The sequence below is a fragment of the Pongo abelii genome, chromosome 9 (assembly GCF_028885655.2).
Source record: "Pongo abelii isolate AG06213 chromosome 9, NHGRI_mPonAbe1-v2.0_pri, whole genome shotgun sequence".
Classification (NCBI taxonomy): Eukaryota; Metazoa; Chordata; class Mammalia; order Primates; family Hominidae; genus Pongo; species Pongo abelii.
The window spans coordinates 126,948,964-126,968,876 of NC_071994.2; the positions used below are offsets into that span (position 1 = coordinate 126,948,964).

The 19,913-nt window shown below is 44.6% G+C and overlaps 1 protein-coding gene and 1 long non-coding RNA gene across 8 annotated transcripts; one reads left to right on the forward strand and one right to left on the reverse strand.

The window, feature by feature from the left end:
• Window positions 1-280: 280 nt before the first annotated feature.
• On the reverse strand, window positions 281-17,098 carry ZNF202 (zinc finger protein 202). 5 transcript variants are annotated; one of them, XM_054525317.1, is made up of 9 exons: window positions 16,959-17,091; window positions 15,836-15,955; window positions 15,539-15,654; window positions 5,980-6,478; window positions 5,107-5,317; window positions 4,639-4,727; window positions 3,636-3,765; window positions 2,977-3,096; window positions 281-2,492 (listed from the first exon to the last, which is right to left on the reverse strand). In XM_054525317.1, the coding sequence occupies exons 4-9, from the start codon at window positions 6,379-6,381 to the stop codon at window positions 1,498-1,500; spliced, it is 1,947 nt and encodes a 648-aa protein (XP_054381292.1). In that variant the 5' UTR covers window positions 6,382-6,478; window positions 15,539-15,654; window positions 15,836-15,955; window positions 16,959-17,091; the 3' UTR covers window positions 281-1,497. The 5 variants fall into 5 exon arrangements, with proteins under 5 accessions (XP_054381292.1, XP_009245460.1, XP_054381291.1 ...); XM_009247185.4 differs by lacking the exon at window positions 15,539-15,654 and having other exon boundaries at window positions 16,959-17,098; XM_054525316.1 differs by lacking the exon at window positions 15,539-15,654 and having other exon boundaries at window positions 15,815-15,955.
• On the forward strand, window positions 5,312-14,532 carry LOC129048812 (uncharacterized). Of its 3 annotated transcripts, none has more exons than XR_010141758.1 (4): window positions 5,312-5,501; window positions 6,780-6,940; window positions 10,922-11,550; window positions 14,220-14,532. It is a non-coding gene; the product is annotated as an uncharacterized LOC129048812 (long non-coding RNA). The 3 variants fall into 3 exon arrangements; XR_008511484.2 differs by having other exon boundaries at window positions 11,367-11,550; XR_008511483.2 differs by lacking the exon at window positions 10,922-11,550 and having other exon boundaries at window positions 14,220-14,531.
• Window positions 17,099-19,913: the final 2,815 nt, after the last annotated feature.

Here is a 19,913-nt window from a genome sequence, read left to right on the forward strand (position 1 = left end):
CTATTCCTCTGGCCCATAATGCATTATGAGATAGAGGAAAAGAAACCAGGCACAGAAGACTCTCCCTGTCATGCTTTAACCCCATACCCTGTGCTCCACTTATGGAGGACGTCTCCCCAGTTGTTGCCACTCCCACAATCAGAGAAGGTGAGGTTTATAATTATTCAGCCTCATCTCCAAGGAACCTTTAACCAGCAACAGAGATCCTTGGGCCATCATGAGATGCTACTTTTTAGTTCTATGAACATAAAATCACGTAAGAAAAAGCAAACAACACAAATACATGAAAGCCATTTACTCCTGGTGAATTCCTCAGGGTCCCAGGTTCAACACTTTCCGTGATGTCAGAGTACGCAGTCAGGGATGATGGGGACAGGGTGTCAGAATAGTCTTGATGGTCTTGCCGGCAACAGCTTTTTCTTATTTTCCATAATTTGGTCTTAGTCGTTCTCCAGTTGTCTTCACGTAAATAAAGTGGCCCATGGCAATCATGGTTCTGTAATTGTTATAGTGCCTTTGTAAGTTGACAGTTTCCAAATCCCGTTACTCACATGACCCCTGTGAAGGGGGGTGTGAAGGGGTTGGTGGGCTTGTGCATATGAGGGAATGTGAATGATTTCATTATGACCGAATTATGCTTTACTCAATAAGCACTCAAATGCTACCATCTCACTTGTAGTAGAAGTGCTAGGGATGAAACCAAGAGACTGGCTGAATAATGGGAAGGTTAAATGCATGAGTATTTTAATAGAAAAAAATATTAAAAACAAAACCAAAACTTGTATGGAAAGAGGCTTCTGACTAGGCCCTCCTTTCTAGCAGTGTTTGGCACCTGATAACAATTTGACACTGGGGGAGGGAGCAGCTTGACAAGGTCCACACGAAGTAGCCTTGAGATTTTTTGCCCACTTCCATTTCTCCTCAGCATCAAAGGAAAGTGCATGGTAAGAAGTGAATCAGACAGCGAGGGATCTATACAGTTATCCTGTGAATGTGTGGCAAAGCCATCAGGACGCAAACCTCCTGTCTTGAGTTCAGAGCTGTGTGCTTGAAGATTTGACCCCACTAAAGACAGAATCCTTCAGGCTTGTCCCTTCCCAAACCTAAGGGGCTGTCCTTGGCCACTTTCAACTTGAAGCTGTTGAGCAGTCTTTAGGATATGTAACAGCCTATTTTTTGGACGATATAGTAACCACAACCTCTTAAGTCTCTTAATTCTCCTACTTTATACCTATGAGGTAGAGGCAGGCGCACTCCAGTGAAGGAGAAGCCTCAATTCAGGTTGTACTTTGGATGAAACATCCCCTCAAGGCGTAGAAGAAGGCTGAGAGGTTCTGCCCAGGATTGTATTTAGTTGCAGGAAGAGGTGATGTCAGATCTGGGCAGGTCAGGGAGACTCCCTCGAAAAGGTCTTCCCAGGCTGACAAGAGGGCTTTTCCTCTTCCTCACCTCCTTTAGGTGAGGGCTGAAAGCAGATCTCCTCACATGGGGACCTAGCTAGGAGGTCTTTTCTGAGTGGGTCCTCTGATGCCTAATTAAGTGATATCCTCTGCTGAAGCTTTTTCCACAGGTAGGGCACGTGAATGGTTTCTCCCCAGTGTGTGTTCTCTGATGCCTGACGAGGTGGTCCCTGCGACTGAAGCTCTTCCCACATTCGTTGCATCGGCAGGGCCTCACTGAGGCATGTCCTCTCAAGTGCTTGGCGAACGCTGCACTGTGGGTGAAGCAGCGCCCGCACTCGCTGCAGAGGTAGAGTTCCTCAGCAGCGTGCGTCTTCCGGTGCGCCAGGTACCGCCTGTGTTCACTGAAGTCCTCACCACACTCTCCACACAAGTAGGGTTTGCCTCCCAGGTGGATTCTTTGGTGTGTTGTTAACACAGATTTCTGGCTGAAGCTTTTGCCACAAATAGTACAAAAGAAGGGTTTTTCTCCAGTATGTGTCCTCTGATGCCTGACAAGGTCTGAAGTCCAGCGGAAGTGTTTTCCGCAATCATCACATCTATAGGGTTTCTCCACTGATGGAGTTCTCTCAGCCTGGGTCAAAGGGGAGGTCTCTTCCAAATTCTTCCGGTTTAGGGGATATTTATAAGGCGTGTTCATCTTGTGAACCTTTTGATGCCTTGCAAGATGTGAGCTTCGTGTGTAACTTTTTCCACATTCCATACATTTATAGGGTTTCTCTCCTGTGTGAGTCCTCAGGTGTCTAACAAGGTGAGAGTTACAAGTGAAGCTCTTTCCACACACAGAACAGTCATGATGCCTCCCTAACAGGGGGTGGACGGGTGTAGTTTCCCGAAGGTTCACAAAACTATTCACTTGAGAAATATTAGTACCAAATCTTCTTTCATTAAGTCTACCTGGATTGTCCTCAAAGACTATTTCCCAATCTGGAGTCTGGTGAATTTCTGGTTCTCCCAAAACAGGCCTGTGTATATCCTCCAAACTCAGATCTTCCTGCTCCAGACACTCTTCCTCATCTTTACTCCTATCTCCTGTAGAAAGGGTGAGAGGAAAAAAGGGGTCATTGTAGTGGCAACAATGCCTTCTACACAATGGGGAGATTTTTAAAAAGGGTTTTGAGATGGCAAGACTAAATGGAATGCCTGTCCTGTGCCAAGCACTTTCTCATATTGTTATGCTATCAACAAACTTTGGTATGCTCACATATAATCTTCATTTTACAAATGCAGAGATTGAGAATCGAGGGTTTAAGGGAATCGTACAGTAAATGGTATAGCTGCAATTCCAAAAGTTAACATTTTTCTTTCACCCTTTTGTATTACATTGCTATCAGACAAATGATGGGAGGAGAAAAGAGGAGGGCAATGACAGAAGAAATGGCTGTCAGAGGGAGAAAGCAGTACTGGCTGACATGTTAGAAGAACTGATGAGAGTGGGGCCCTACAGAGAGAGAGAAGCACTGCCTAGAGGAACTGCCAGCTCAGGGTGGGTAAGACCGTTTTTGTCATTCCTCACCTGTGTAGGTAAAACTCAGGATTTCTGGCTCTTGAGTCTCCTGAGGCTCTTGGATATCTGGGACCCAAGGCTCTTCCTCTCTAACCTGGGAGATCTCATCAGGTCTGGGGATTGGAAATGCTGCTCAAGAGAGGGAAAATAGGATATCATGATTGGCTCAACAATTCCCTGTGTTAAGAGCGGTCCTTTTCTATTTGGTAGGTTGTGGGGCAAATACATAGCTAGCTCAGGTGATGAAATCTTTCATCTCTTTAGTTTGTGTACTTTTAACCAAGGACTGCATATCTCTTGCCTTTCTTGTGGTTTTCACCTGCAACTCAATAATTATACCATTGTACACCTTATCCTCTTTTCCCATATTCAAGAAAGATTATCTCCAACTCTTACTGTTTTAAAACTCATGTGCTTACTTCAAATATTTCTGCACTAAAGCTGTAATATTACAAGTTTGTTTTCCTGTTAGAAAGGTTTCCATTTCCAACCATTTATCTTTTACTTGAAAGGACACCATATTTTTCACCTAATCCCTCAATTTTATTGGTGGGGAAGGCATAAGAGAAGTTCACTGTATACAATCTAAGGTCTAAGATCCCCCAAAATTTCCAGCAGGAAAAAGATCTCTGGGCTTAGAACACTCTAGAATACTTGAAATTCCTTACACAGAGAGACTACAATTCCACAGTCTTCTTCCAAGACATATTCTCCATAGAACTCTTTCTGTGTTGGGTCCAGATCACTCCACTGGTCCTGGGAAAAGCATACAGCCACATCCTTGAACGTTACCAGTCCCTGAAACCACATAAGGATTTCATCAAAACGTGACGCTACAGGTAGCCTCGTATTTTGTCCCTGTTGAAGGTCATACAATAGGTAGACTCCATCTAGGAGATGAAAGGAGCTCGAGTGGCGGGCTGCTTAAACTCATTCTCGGGGGAGCTATGTGTCCCCTGTGGCACTGGCCCTGCCCCCTCCAACTCCACCACTTTCCCTGAGGACCAGCTTATGTTCTTCTTCTTTAAGGTAGTGTTTAAAAGTTAGGAAAGGTCTTAAAAATCATCATTCAGCTCCCTACTTGACACTTTAACGCTATATACATTTCTGCAAAATTCATCTTTTCTAGTAAACTTTCCCTAACGACTCTAATCACTTTCAATAGTTTCTATACTCTATAGCCAAAACAAGACTTTTTCCTCAGTTAGATTACAGTCTAAAACCATACATGAATTCTATTTCTTTTTCTCCAGCCACATGGCTTAGTTTCAGAGCTTTGATCATGGTGAATACTTCCTATGTCTCAGCAGTACAGTCTGTCATACTTACAAATGACTATCAAATTTATTCCTTTAAAAAAAAAAAAAACTAAAAAACCCTCATTTGACAACTTTGAAGTTGTACTGGAGTGTTACAAAATAATTCCATTTTGTTAGTTCTTCTAGTCAATGGCAAATAAATTGGTGTTGGTGCCTGTGGATCCAATAGAAGGTATGATAATTTATCTCATTATCTCCTCCCCTTTCTCCTCCCCTTCCAGGTACCTGCAGAACTGTGAGCTTAAAACTGGCATGAGTGTAAATGTGCATCCTGCTTCACCTGTTTAGTATGGCTAATGCCCAGTGGTTCTTCAAACAAATTCTCTGTGGTACAGAGGTAACTAGGGCACACCTGTGATAGAGCAGTAAGAAGAGCAACCATCTCTGAGTCTCCAGAGCTCCTCTCTGCAGGAAGGCCTGGGTCCTGGGGCACTGGGACCTCTATGAAGAAAAGAAGGCCAAGATCAGTATATGCAGCATGCCCCAATAATGGGAAAAATCTGGGCATCCGCCACCATCTTTGGTAGGAAGGTGGCCCTATCCTTTCTATTATGGGAACCAAGAAACTGGCCTAAGGGTAGCTCCCATATCCCAATCCCATCACCTATGAGACCATCAGAATGCCAAGAGAACAAGCAACAATCTGCTAAGCTTGGCCCTGTTTATGGGGGACTCTAGCTGGCGGTACTGTCTCCTCTTGACATCCTGGATTCTGTGATTTCTTTCCATGCAGTCTACCCAGCTTCCCTGGTATAGGAGAAATGTACCCCCCCTTGCCTGCCTTCTGCCACAATCCCCCCTTTCTGCTGAGGCTTCCCACCGCTCTCCTGCAGGGTCTGGAGCTCTTCTTCCTGGTGTGGACGCTGCTCTGCCGGTGCCCCCAGATCTGGGCTCTGTGTGGTTTCCTCAGGAGACTGCTCGGGGGTCGAGCTTTGCACAGGATCCTGCAGCTCACTAGGTGACTCAGGCTCCGCTCCTAAATGCACCGTCTCCTCTGACAGGACTTCCTGGCCGTGAACATGGACAGTCACCTGGGAATAATTCCAACTTCCAGTCACCATGGAGTCAGGAGGAAGTTCTTGGTTGTCATGGGAGCTTATTTTACGAGAAGATGCCTAGAGAAAACACTCCCAGAGGGACCCAGACGAGGAGGGGAAACTCCAGTTCCAATGCAGCAGGCAAGGAGGAACTGAAGGTTATCCTCCCCAGGACAAGGTAGGGGATACGCAGGCCTGCACTGCTCTCTCACCACCCCCAGCCTTGGCCACCATCACCCAGGGCTCCTTCCCATCTCCACCTGTCCCATCTGCAGCTCTCCTTGCTGCCTGCTTCCCTAGCTGACCAGCCAGGAAGGGGGATCTGTGACTGGGGAACTATGAGAACCTTTGAGGAAGTCACAAAATTCTCCTCTCCAGGAACCCAAGGCTCAACATTCAAAGAAGGGAAAACCAAAGTCATGACCCTTTGGTGGCTGAGACCCCTCAGATGGTCCCTACACAGGTGTTCCAATATCCAGAAAGTCACATTCATACACACACATCCCCCTAATCCATGGGGCTCATGGATCTATGAGCAACCCAAGGGCAGAGCCCGCTAATAATTTATGGGGATCCTGCAAGCCCTCCCCACAAATCCAGCCTTCTAGCAAATAGTCCCCCTCCACATCACACAGATCAGGACTCCCCCTCCTCACCCACCGCCTTGGTCTCCTGGGTTGTTTCTGCAAACCCTCCACCAGCGTCACTGCCTCCTCGCCACTTTCTGGCCGTTGGCCCCGCACCCAGCTCTGTAGTTCTCCAGGTAGGACGGTAAGAAATTGTTCCAGCACAAGCAGCTCTAGGATCTGCTCCTTTGTCCGCCTCTCTGGTCTCAGCCACTGGTGACAAAGTTCTCGGAGTCTGATGAGAGCTTCTCTAGGGCTTGCTGCTTCCTGGTAGCGGAAGCGTCGGAAGTTCTGGTGGGAGGTTTCCAGCACTGGGTCATCCCTCTGTAAGACAGACTCTGGCCGACAGGTGAAATCATCTTCCAGTTTCACCATCAGAATTCCCTCTTCTTCCCAAAGATCCTGGTCCTCTGGTTCCACGGCTGTAGCCATTTCTTGGCTTTGGGGTGGTCTCACACCATCTAGAGCTCACACTGTCATTAGTCCCCAGCCTCAGCCTGGACACAGCAAGGATTTTCTTCCAAGGGCCCTGGATAGAGAAGTAAAGACAAGAGTATAAGCATGAAACTATACACAAGGACAACAGTCTGAGTTCAATCATAATCCTTTACACAAACTTCTTCAAATGGTTAAATCCTCTTTTCCCTAACCTCCATAAATCAACAGATCCAGTTGGGAGAGGATAATTCACAACTAAAGGTATGGTCCTCTACTCCCTTTCCTAGGCAAGGTTCATACTCTACGAGAAAATACTGCATTTCCACTTCACGAATACTGCCAATCCCACCGCTTAAGTCTCCAAATCGGTTCCCTTCTCTTCCTTCCTACAGACCGCAGCCTTCATCATCTCCTGCCTGGACCTACTGCTCTAACTTCCTAAGATCCCTGCAGTACTCAACTATAAGCAAAGTACAACAGAATTACCTGTGGAGGTTTTGCAAAACATAGTATCACACATCATTTTTCAGACACTCTGATTCAGTCAATCCAGGTAACTTTATGTTTAGAGATGCTACATGCAGTTCGAATGTGTACCCATGGTTGAGAAACACCAACCATGAGGGAGATGTGTAAGGTTATGAGCGAAAGTTCTGGAGTCAAGCTGCCTGGGTTTGAATCCTGGCTCTGTCGCTTACTAGGTATTTCCAGAGTGGGACCATAGGCAAGTTCTCATTCTCCTTATGCCGGTTTCTCTGTCTACAGAAGGGAGATAATAATGGTTTTCATCTAATAGGCTTACTATAAAGATTAAATGCATTACTAAAGCCTATGAGCATTAAATGTATTACTATCTTTGCTTAGAAGAGTGATGGCACCAGCTATTATCTTTCTAAATTATAGTTCCAACTATATTACTCAGTATTTTAAAACAAAACCTTTTTCATGTTAGTAAAATCAGTTCCAAAATCCTGGGAATGACACGAAGCTCTTTACAATCAGCCCCTAATCTATTTTTCAAGCTTCAGATCCTACCTTTTCCCTGTATCACCTGGTTATAAAAAATGCACTGCTGATCTCCCTACAATAGGGTGCCTTTTCAGTCCTCCATGTCTTTTTGAAGGTTGTTCCTTCTGCATAGACTACTCTCCACCCTTCCCCTTTCCACGCTACATGGTGTATCTTTCTTTTTAACAGGTCTTGTCTTTATTCCCACAATTTACAGCTTAGGTCCCTCTCACTTCTCATCTGGATGACTGCAGCTGCCTCCAAATGTGAGCTACCTGCCTCCAGATTTGTCACCTTCACGTTCCCACTATGACCAGAACGAGCTCTCTTGGCAAATGTGCTCATGTCCCTTTCCTATCTAAGATCCTTCCATCACTCCCCGCTGTCTTGTTAAGTGAAATACAAACTTCAAACATTCTACATTAGGTTGATGTTCATCTTGTTATTCTCTTCGCTCTCCTCTCCAATCCTTTCAGACACACACACACACACACACACACGTGTGTACATGCAAAGCACACAAGAGTCCTGTGTTCTTTAGCTTTTGAATATGCTGTTTCTTCTGATTCTTTATCCTTGGTTAGGTTAAACTTTAAATTTTTCAAGACATAAGCTCAGGCTTCATGTCTTCTGAGATGTTTTCTTTGATCCCATTTCCCCTACTCTTAGACATGGTTAGAAATCACCTAAGTCCTCCCGTAGCGACCTGGGCACCTCTCTATCCCAGTATCGGTCCTATTACATAGCCATCGCTTATCTTTCCTGTGAAACTCTTTGAAGTCAGGGACTGTTTTCCATCAATCTCCAATACCTATAATAAAGTGCACAATAAATGCATTTAAACTGAACAAAACTCTACTCCAAAGCTTCTTCCTATGGTAACAGGAAGAACCATTGTTTCCTCCATTATGCTTTTACTATCTTTTGATTATTCACCATATCCTGTTAATTCCAACTTCTAAAAAAAGTCTTTCGAATCCATCCATCTCTTCATCTCTACTGCCATTCCCCCGGTTGAGCCATTATGACCCACTAGAAGGTATTCATAGGAACTTTAAAAAAAATTACAATATCCTCTGCTCCTAAACAGCACTGGCACGTAACAGGCACTGATACACTGGAGAGATGACTTAGTTCAACCTCCATGACTGGTTTTCTTGGTCCTGCCCCCTCCAGACCAGTGTCCACAAGCAGCTTAAGGGCTCCATCATTTCTCAATCTTTTTGTGCTATACTGCAATTGCCTCACATCCACATTCAAGGTTATCGATCCATTCTTAATAGCTGTGTCTCATCTGTTGTTGCCCATCAAATTAGTTTATAGTCAATGACCACATTATCTTCATTCTTTCTCAAAACCCTTTTAATTCATGCTCTTATGACATTTTTTTCATTACCCTCAGTCACTTGCAACATACTTTCACAGTCTATTTTGGATAGCTCCCTAATTCCTAGATCTTCATGTGTAATTTTTCCTCTGCTATCTCTACCTCATGATGATTTATTTTTTTCTTAAGTGGCTTGTAACTTTTTATTTTATGCCCATCTTTTTACTTTGGGAGTCCTGAGAGCCCTGGATTTAAATGTGAGCCCCTTGAATGTAATTTCATTTGTTTCTTCCTAAGTGCTAATGGTTTCAATGATCTTGGACAGTTTGCTTTTTTAAGACTCTCCCTCTGTTGCCCAGGCTGGAGTGCAGTAGTGCAATCACAGCTCACTACAGCCTGGGACTCCTGGCCTCCAGTGATTTTCCAACCTTGGCCTCCCAAAGCACTGTTACCAAAGGCTGAGCCACCATGCCAGTGGCTCACCACTGGCACCAAATCAGTTTTTATGTTAATTTCTCAGGGTATTCCTGAATAATGTTTTTGTGTATTATTTAGACCGATGCCTTCAAGTAATGTTTGGCCTACCCAAGGTTCTGGAGAACCTACTTCCTTGCGCTATTCCTGGGTCAGTAGGAAGATTTTCAAAGGTCCAGGTTTGCAGGCTGCTTAATTCTATAACTTTCACACAGCGTCAGCTTCCCAAGTCCTATCTCCCTGTTGGAGTACCAGTATTAAAAGCTCAAACCCTAGAAACCCTATTTTGGTTTGGAATCTCACCGGGCCATGGTAAAGTCAGCTTATACTTATTTTTCTAGTGGTTATTTCTTTTTCCTTCTGGAACCTATGTGCTTTCCTTTAGCTTTTGAGAGAGAAAGAGAGAGAGACAGACACACAGGGAGAGACAGCATGGGCTGTCCTGTTCCTGACAGGAACAGGATTTAATAATGGGCAGGAGGCCCATCCACATTAGCTCTACCTGCAATACTCCAAGTAGGTGAGTGGTGAACTTTCTAACATACAAAATCTGCCAATGGCTTCCCAGTGACCTTAGGTTAAAATTTAAGCTTCTTAAAATGTGATACACAAAGCCCTTCAAAACCTGGTCCCTGCTACCTCTCCTTCCTTCCACGACTGCCACTCCCATTGAAAGCCACTGCAAGAATTACTGTTCTTTCTTTTCTATACCCTCCCTGGGCTTTCCTGATGCTGTTCACCTTGTCTGAAGTACCCTTCTCCACTCTTCATGTGGTTAACTCTATCCATCTTTCAGATCTCAGTTTTTCCAAGATGCCTTCCCTGGTCCTCCCAGATGATGCTTCCACAGGAACTTGTATCTCCCCCTATCAAAGCATCTATTTTTTGTGTCATCAAAATTGTTCATCTTCTGTTGAACTCACTGGACTGTAAAGCTCTGAGGGCAGGGATATGCTGTGCCCAGCTCGATGCCTGGCACACACCAGGCACTCACTTCACATTTGATGAATGCAGAGAATACTTAGTAAGGTTTTAAAAGTCTGTTTCCAGAAGGATAGATACCATGTCATATTAACCCATATTCATCCATAAGTCTAGCAAACTGTGTGCTGGATAAAGGCATACATAGGGAAAAAAACATTTATTGTTTGGATTGTGAGTAAAACAGAATTCTCTTAGTGGTTCCCAAGGTGATGGAACCACAACTCATCACAAGGAATCTTCAGGTTGCACTGGGAATAATCCAAATGCAAGTCACACAACACTGGGCATTTGAAAAAAAAATCATTTTCCATTGAGGATTTAAATCAATTTTAATAAGCACAAAATCAGACATCAAATAAATGGAACTACAATACTGATTATTTATCCAGACAAAGCTTTCCAACTCCCACCCCAACTCCTACCCCTGGAAGACAGAATTCATACATAGCTTCTTTTGGCTTAATAAAAGGACTTCTAGTATCTTAAAAGTTTGAGAACCGACGTCCAGTGAAGTAGACTTGGAATCCTCATCGCTTTCACGCAGCACTAGGTACAAGAGATTTCACAGTATGGATACTACAACGTATGCATTGACAGAAGAGTTCCTGCTCTCTCAAAGGGCTTTGCTCTCCAAAGAAAAAAGAACATATAACAGTGCCACACCAAACTTGCCATTTAAAAATGCCCTTCAGAAATCACAAGCTGAGATTTCTGGTGCTTGTTTTGCATTTACTTTGGCAGCCTAGGAAGATGAAGGAAAACAGATCAGCAATCGAAGGAATGAAGGAAGGAGTCTTTGTGGGGTAACAGATGGGAAATGAATAGGAGGTACAGCAGTGTTGTACACAGCACCAAACTGGGTATCCAAAGACGTACGTTCCGGCCCCAGATCCCCAAGAAACTGGAGCTTCCCTGAGGGCTTCGTGAAGTAACATACACAAGAGCCCCTGTAAAGGATAACAGGGGCTCTTCAGATAACCAGTCTCCTAACTCTGTGATTATCTGAGATGCGAGAGCTTTATGAACTAAAATATGTTGTGCAAATGTCAAGATTTAATATTAGAGGCAGAAAACAGATGTTGTGTTTTTATTCTATAATTAATGGGATGTGCTATGCCACAAGTATACCTTGCAATTTGTTGCCTTTGCTATTCTAATACCTTTCTTCAATGTCTGTCCTTGGAAGAGTTCCAGAGTAAGATAAAAACTAGAGAGAGAATACAATAGAGAGAATATGAAACCAGGCCAGGATTAAGTAAGAGACTTGGTTCCAGAAGACACTAAAACAATATCTGCAAAATACCTGCAAAGATACAACCTAGTGTCTTGAGTGTTCCTAGGATGCACAGGATTGGAGAGGAGCTATCAAGGTAAGACCTTTGTACAATCCTCAGGCCAGCTGTCTCTGCCCCTTATCTGAAGGTGTCACATGGCAGTGAAGACCCAAGCTCAATTCTCTTACAAGAACAGAGAACCACAGGCAATGAAAGAATATCTAGTTCTCTACCTTAAAATGCTACTAGCTAGGGTGATCTTTCTGGACCCTAAATGACAAAGTCTGTAGTCATATACTGTCAACCTAAAGGAGAGACAGTGATCTGCCTATTTACTGGCAAATAATTTTCAGAAGAAAATAGTGATTAGAACTGAAATTATTATATTTAGCAGATATTTATATCCCTTCCAGTCCCCATTCTTATTTTATGCCTTAATGCAGGCCTATAATTTGGGAATTTTAATATGACTACTTGCTGGGGCTAACCAGGGCCTGTCAACAGCTCCTCTCAGTGTTCTAGAATAGAAATCGACTAATAAAAACTGTTAACCGCTCTTTTCCAATGCTGCTCTTCTTTAAAACAAAAGATTAGCCCAGTACAATCCTTCTAATGGAGATATTCTTTTATTCTTAATTGTCCTATATACAAGCGCTTATCTAAGCTTTCCACATAACAGTTAGTGGCCTTGGAGCGCTGGGTTTGAATCCCTGACCTCACTTATTAGCCTTGTAACACAATTTCCCTAAGCCTCAGTCTTATCCTCAAAAGTGCGGCTAATACTACCTATGTCATGTGGTTGTTTCAAGGAGTAAATGAAATAACCTATAGAAATCCTTCAGTATAGAGTCTGGCATAGGGTAGGGGCTCAATATATTTTATTCATTTTCCTTCAAGCTATTTGAAATCCTTTCGGGAAGAAGGCAAGATTTAAATGATAAACAAGCAAACAGTTCTTTATTTCATCATAATTACAAAAAATAGATGGCATAAGGAAAATCTTGGTCTATTGTTATATCAAAGAAACCACGCTAAACCAAAAAAACAATCCTTGCTTTGGAGGCACTTATGAAATAGGATTAAATGAAAGTGTTGGAATACAGGTGAGAAGGAACCTTAAACACACGTTCTCCCACCAAAGACCATATCAGCAATGCTTCTAATTACCAATATATCAAAGTCCTCTCCACTCCCTGTAACCGGCAGGAGGCAATCTGAGGCAAACTCAGTGTACCAAGAAGTCCTATGAAAACTTAACCTAGACGGCACAATAAATGAAAGAGAATGAATTCCCTGGCTTTTGGCCTTCTAACACATGACCAGTATGCTTCAAAACATGTTTAAAACTGTTTCTGTAAAATATTTTTGCCACCTGTTTTTACCCCCCTTCATAAAAGTGATATTTGAGTAGCGAGGGGAGAAATGGCTCAAAACTTGTTACAATAGGTTCCAAAGAAAGACAATAAGGTATACAGAAAGGGAAGACAGGAAGAGAAAGAGGTCAAGTATATAGTGGGTGGTATAGGGAAGTCACAAGTATCTTCTGCCTGGAAACGCTGCAGATTTTGTGGTTAGCCTCAAGATATTAGGTGGGAATAAACATGTCATTGAGAGTAAATGTAAACACAAAAATGAAAAATAAACATTGTAACAATTCACTTTATTCTAAACTAAAATGTTTTTGATGGTTATATATGGAAGGCCTAGGAGGTGATGTTAGACAGTCGATAGCTGCCTTCGGGGAAGGGTGACCTGTGTTCTGTCCCCTGCTCTACATTGTAGAGGTGTCATCTTGGACAAGTCACAGCAGCTCATGTTGAGTCTTGGGATGATTCTTAACTGAACCAGCTTTTTGATGGTGATGAGGAGGGGTTTTGGAGGAACAAGGATATACGGCATCTCTATTGAATATTTGGGCCATAATGTATCAGCCTAGGATGCTGAGAGAGATTTACTCAAGAGCTGAGGAGGGCTAGGGGCCAAATACAGATTTTTAAGTTTTGAGATAGGGTTTTACTCTGTTGCTAAGACTGGAGTGCAGTGGCAAGATCACAACTCACTGCAATCTCTGCCTCCCAGGTTCAGGCCACCCTCCCACCCCAGCCTCCTAAGTATCTGGGACTACAGCACATGCTACCATGCCCAGCTAATTTTTAAATTTTTTGTAGAGACGGGGTCTTGCCATGTTGCCCAGGCTGGTCTCAAATACCTGGGCTTAAGTGATCTGCCAGCTTTGGCCTCCCAAAGTGTTAGGATTACAGGTGTGAGCCACTGCACCCAGACTCAAATACAGATTTTTAAGAGACCAGATTCATACACCTGGCCATCATGGGCATGTCGGTTAACCTCTATCATGAAGCTAGGCTTTTTAGCCTGCAGGAAAACTACCCCAGAGCAGTTACCGGCCTAAATAAAGGAGGTCAAGCTCTATGCCTCAGTTTAAGACAGAACATCAGAAATTCACCTGAAGCAGGAAAAGGAAGGGACATCAAACCTGACACCCATCCTGATGAGAGCAACTGCTCTCATTTGACGGCCAGAGTTCAACTAGATGTATGCAATTCCTCCAGCGAACACAGTCAGTGCCAATCAGATAGTCGGATGAACCATCTTTTAATGGGAAATAACACAGTCACGTATATAATAAAGCTGACCTGAGGTGTTGCTATAGATAATTCACAATGGCAGTAAATTCAGAAGTCATTTACTCCGTTTTTAGCTTTGTCATTAACACAGCCTGTGTGGATACCCCGTTTCCTGTCTAGATGACTTCCTGCTGGCTTTGCTCAAGGCTCCCTTAGCATTTGAGGAGATGATAAAGGATGGGATCCCCGCCTGTTGAACCAGAGGAATCTGAGGAGTACCAGGTTTCCACTGAAGACTAAATCATGATCCAAAGAAGGAATCTCAGAAGTCATTCTTGTCGTGGGCATGGCTTCACGTCTGTCTCCCCACTGTGAGCCCTGCCCTCGAGATCAAGGGTCTCCTTATTCATTTTTACATTCCCAGTGCCTACCACTTTGTCAAGCCCTTAGTAGAAAAGGTATTCAATAAATGCACGTTGAGTTTAAGCTTTCTATTTCTCCTCCCCCGACTTGTATATATTACAAAAGCACTGAAAATTCAGAAATCAGCCAGTGTCAGGGCTCCTGGGTAATAAACCATTCACAGGGATAGCTGCAGGAATTTGGCATTAGCATTTACTCCAATCTCTTGGGGGTAATCAGGTGGCATAATCATGCCCTGCTTTACTGTGTAGCATAAGGTCAGTGGAGAAAAACATCAAGAGGGGAGGAAGACAAGGGATGGAGTTCAATACACAAATATCTACTGAGCGTCAATTACGTGTCCCACACTATTCAAGGTGCTGGGCAGAGAAAGATAAAAAAAGCAGAAGCTCTGACCTTGAGGAACTTAACAGGTAGTTAAGAAATAGCAGGATTTTAGCAATACTAGGAATTCACAGCAAAAGCCCAGAATACAGGTGTAATATATATGATCAAAACGTGAAGCCCCTATCAAGAGAATTAAGAAAATCAAGGGGAAGAACTCATCAATATTTCACCTCAAATTTGGCACACAGCATTCAGTTTTTTAAAATACGCTTTCTTAATCTTGCGAACAAAATATTCAGACCTAAGTGATCATCTATAAAAGATCAGATTACTACTTTCCAACCCAGAAGTACTCAAAGGTATTCTGAACCTCAACCTACTGCAATATGTATATCACATTTGGCCAAAAGGTAGTTGTTCTCAAAGTGAAGAACCCAGATCTGCAGCATCAGTACCTGAGCCTTCTTAGAAGTACAAATTATCAAGCCCCAGCACAGACCTATTACCAGAAACTCTAGGGGTGGGCCCCAGCAATATGCGTTTAACAAGCCCTTCAGGTGCTTATAGTAAGTTTGAGAACCACCACCTAGCAAATGAAGTAAATCTGAAGTTCATGCAGAAAGCCATTGCTGGCCAAACTAAAGGGTTTGCTGGTGAAAGAACAGCAAAAACAAGGGGTCTAGAACTGTTTCACATTTTAAATCTGTGCCAAATTTACTGGGAAAAAGAAATGTAAACCTGTAACTTACCTCACCTGTACAATTTGCAATGGCTGAGTCCCTCACATTGTAGTAAACCTTGTTGTACCCTTGGAATGATTGTCTACTGCAATATAGTATATACACAGAGTACAAAAAGGGTATAGCTGGAGGAGAAAGGGTGAAAGATTATGAATCCCAGGCGTTTGGTCCTAGGAGGAAAAATTCCTGTCCTCTCTCCAACCCTGCCCACCCGCTTATGCTAGATAGTAACAGCAGAAAGTTATCCAAGACTGCTCCGCGTTCACACGCTTCCCACCAACAAACCTCCCAAGGCTATCCCACAACCTTTCTGAAGTAGCTTCCTGGATCAAGCCCCACGGGGCAGCTTGGAAGAGAAGCTGGAAGGGATGAGGGGCTCCGCTAGCATTCCTTGTGGCTTCTGAGTGTAGCTGCCCTGGGTGTCACCTGCAGAGCGTGGACAGAGAAAAAGCAACAGTTCTAAGCCCAGCCTCTAAGTGAGAGCCTGGGATCTGGCGCTGCTCCCCGGGACCAAGGTTGTTCAAGAAAGGCTGGGTCTAAGAGTCTCCCTCTGGGGAGGTCAGTACAGATTCCAAGGCAGACAGGGTTATCAAAGCGCCTAGAGGAGAACATTCATTGTTCAGAAAAACAAAAATTAGACTGACACTTTTCTGAAGGAACACAGCCTATCCATGGCACACAAACTTTTAATCAAGACACTCAAGAAGTAGGTGTACTCCTGCTGAAAGTAACGCTGGTGCTGAGAAGAGGTGCCAAAACTGGCTGTTAGGAGTGGGAGAGGAAAGTTGCAAGTGGAGACAGCAGCTACTGGCTTGAGCGGAACCTCAGGGTCTGTCACAGTGGCAGCTGAAAAGCCCCTGGCCAAATGGACGCCAAGGACTACAATCACCACAGGTGACAAGATCACGGGTGAGTGTATCTGAGTGTGTGCTGGGGGGCTGAGGGGGGCTTGGTGGTGTAAGGAGATGGGGCTAGCCGGGGCAAGGAGCCCGCGGAGATGATCTTAAGCAATCTGAGAGAAGGGGTGAGAAAAGGCTGCGGAAAATAAAAGGGCCTAGACCACTCCTCCCTCGGTTCCGGGGGGACAGTTGGCGCGGAAGCATTAGGAGGTACGAGGTACGGACTAACTACATTTCTGCAGGCCCCAGGAGGGGGTGGAGGGCGGTGGCTGGAAAGGAAAGGAAGCCGGGAGCGCCATCCATGTCCCCGGAGATACTGGCTCCGGCCACCAGGAAACACAGAGACCACAACGTCTCGGCACCCTCAGTACACCGCCGCCACCCCTTCCCCAGGACACAGCGATTTCCCCAGACTCTGGGGGGCGGGGTCTCCGGTCCCTCCCCCTCCTCCCCGCCCTGCCCGGCTCTGCCCGATCTGGTCCGGCCCGGTCCAGCCCGGCCCGGCCCGGCCCAGCCCACTCAGGACTCACGGCTCCGACAGCTCCGGCGGCTCCTCCCCTGCCCCGGCTTCTCTCCCACCCACTCCCGACCGAAACAGCGCCGCCGGATCCGAGCCGCGCGGGGCCTAGCGGGTCGGAACACGTGGGGCCTTTGCGCCCGGAACCGGAAGCGATCGCTCGCCCCGCCTTCTCGCCGAGCTGGAGCCTTTCTAGGCTGTGGGAGGTTTGGTCCTCTCTATGCGCCCTCCGCGGGTTGCGGCTCAGTGCTCCCCAAGGACCCAGTGCGAAGAAGCCTAGGACCCCACAGCTGCCGTCCGCGACCCCTAACTCCACTCTGCAGCGAATAAATTAACATCTTGGGCCTTTCATTTACAGGCATACCTTCTGCAAGGGTTTTCTTTTTCTTTTCTTTTTTCTTTTCTGTTTTTGATCTTTTGTGTGTTTGTTTTCATTTGGATACCTCTACGTGTTTTTCTTGATATTTTTTTTTCTTTGCATTGTCCGCTGCAACATGGTAGAAAAGGGCAGCGTTAGGTTCGAATACTGGCTCTTGCATTCACCATCAGCAGCAGGGCCTCGGCCGAATCTCTCCATCTTTGAACCCTATTGTGCATCATATAAAACGGGCATAATAATACCGTTACTCTGAGGACTAAATGATACATTGCACGTGAACTGAATGGAACATCAGAAGCTCAGAAAGAAAATAGTTATGGTATCACGGTTCTTTCTTTTCCTTTGAGTGTTGCTTCGTATTTCTTTACTTTCAGGCTGTCTTCCCTGATCTCATTTGTTCATTTTTGTCTGTTCGGTGACCTTTCTGCCCATACCTGACATTTTCCTTTGCTCTCTGTCCCTTTTACCCTGTAAGTCACCACTCCCCACGTGCCATGTGCCACTTCCTTTTCATGGGACACATTGCTGGGATCTGTTTACTGGGTTTGAACCAAAGGATTAGTTACTTTTGGTGGAGTGGCAGTGTATTAGCGAAACAGAACTAATAGGTGTGAACCCAGAAGGCAGGACAACTCAAAGCGAGGAGGGGGCTTCCAGGTCATAGGTAGATAAGACACAAATGGTTGCATTCTTTTGAGTTGCTGATTAGCCTCTCCGGAAGGAGGCAATCAGATATGCATTTATCTCAGTGAGCAGAGAAGTGACTTTGAATAGAAGGGGTGGCAGGTTTGCCCTAAGCAGTTCCCAGCTTGAATTTTCCCTTTAGTGATTTTGGGGGCCCCAAATCACTTTCCTTTCACACGGGGTATGTATAAACATATAAAAGGAGATTTATGATAAGGAGTTGGCTCACTTGATTATGGACGTTGAGAAGTCCCACCATCTGCTTACTGCAAACTGGAGAACCAAGGAGGTTGGTGGTATAATTCAGTCTGAAGCTGAAGGCCTGAGAACTGGAAAGGGATTGAAGTGCTGGTGTCTGAAGGCCAGAGAGCAGGAGGAGATGATGTCCCAGCTCAAGAAGAGAGAGGTGAATTTACTCTTCCTCTGCCTTTTTATTCTATTTGGGCCCTCAATGGATTGGATGGTGCCTACGCATATTGGTGAGAGTGATTTTCTTTACTCGGTCTACTGATTCAAATGCTAATCTCTCTCTCTTTTTTTTTTTTTTTTTAGACAGAGTCTTGCTCTGTCACCCGGCGATCTCGGCTCACTGCAATGTCTGCCTCCCGGGTTCAAGCAATTCTCCTGCCTCAGCCTCCCGAATAGCTGGGATTACAGGCATGTGCCACCACGCCCAGCGATTTTTTTTTTTTTTGTATTTTTAGTAGAGAGGGGGTTTCACCATATTGGCCAGAAACACCCTCACAGACACACCGACTAATAATGTTTTACCTGTTGTCTGGGCATCCCTTAGGTAGTCAAGTTGACACATAAAATTACCCAATACAAAGAGAAATATACAATTCATGAAAGCCTACTGTGTACCAAATATTTTTCCCTGTAAATCTCATTGACTATTTTAAAATATTGGTATTAAGTGCATAAATAATACATAAACATGTTCTTGTAACCATTTAATGCATTACAGTGTTAAAGAAAAAATTATTCAGTGATACTTGTTAAAGCATGGTAAGGGAAACCTCATTCAGGACCAGGAAAGGTAAAGAAACCACTGCAACGAAGTCTTGCTGTAGGGATGAGAGATTGGGCTCAACTCTGAATACAGAATAGGCAAGTGGGAATTTATAGTCAAGGAACTTTTTTTGGAGTTTGGGCCGTCGATGGATTGAAAATTACTAAGGAGAAACATCAGGCGTAAGGGGGATTCTGGCTAAGTCAACCTAATAGGATTCTTGCTGAAGACAGGCCAGGGTGATCAGACATTACCTGGGGGATGATGGAGGATGAGGACACTGACCAGGTATTAAGGATGGTCAGATATCAAGGATGGGGGAGTTCCTGCTAAAGGACTTAGAGTTCTTTGCTAACAGTAGATTTTACAAGGAAGTATGCCGATAGCCCTAGGAGAAGTTTCAGAAGCCTGACAAGTTTGGCGAAGAAAAGAGATTTTGCCAATGGATAAAGCTAATGACTTTTTTTTTGGGATGGAGTCTCGCTCTGCCGCCAGGCTGGAGTGCAGTGGCACCATCTCGGCTCACTGCAACCTCGACCTCCTGGGTTCAAGCGATTCTCCTGCCTCAGCCTCCCGAGTAGCTGGGACTACAGGCATGCACCACCATGCCCAGCTAATTTTTGTGTTTTTAGTAGAGACGGGGTTTCACCATGTTGGCTAGGATGGTCTCAATCTCTTGACCTCGCGATCCGCCAGCCTTAGCCTTCCAAAGTGCTGGGATTACAGGCGTGAGCCACCACACCTGGCCACTAATGACATTTTTACCAACCCTGGCTTCCTCCTGTCTCTCCAGAAGTTAGCTGTTCTTATGGCCCTAATGTATTTATCTTCCAGATATTTTTCTTTATTTTCATGTGCTGTGTACATATATATCCACAGAAAGTAAATAGTAT

What these genes read in the sequence shown, in the direction of transcription:
- ZNF202 (XM_009247185.4), bottom strand. Translation starts at nt 6,381, where the DNA reads ATGGCTACAGCCGTGGAACCAGAGGACCAGGATCTTTGGGAAGAAGAG. An exon ending in CCAGGAGACCAAGGCGGTGG is followed by an intron (nt 5,318 to 5,979) that starts GTGAGGAGGGGG and finishes AATTATTCCCAG; the next exon opens with GTGACTGTCCATGTTCACGG. An exon ending in CCAGACCCTGCAGGAGAGCG is followed by an intron (nt 4,728 to 5,106) that starts GTGGGAAGCCTC and finishes TTTTCTTCATAG; the next exon opens with AGGTCCCAGTGCCCCAGGAC.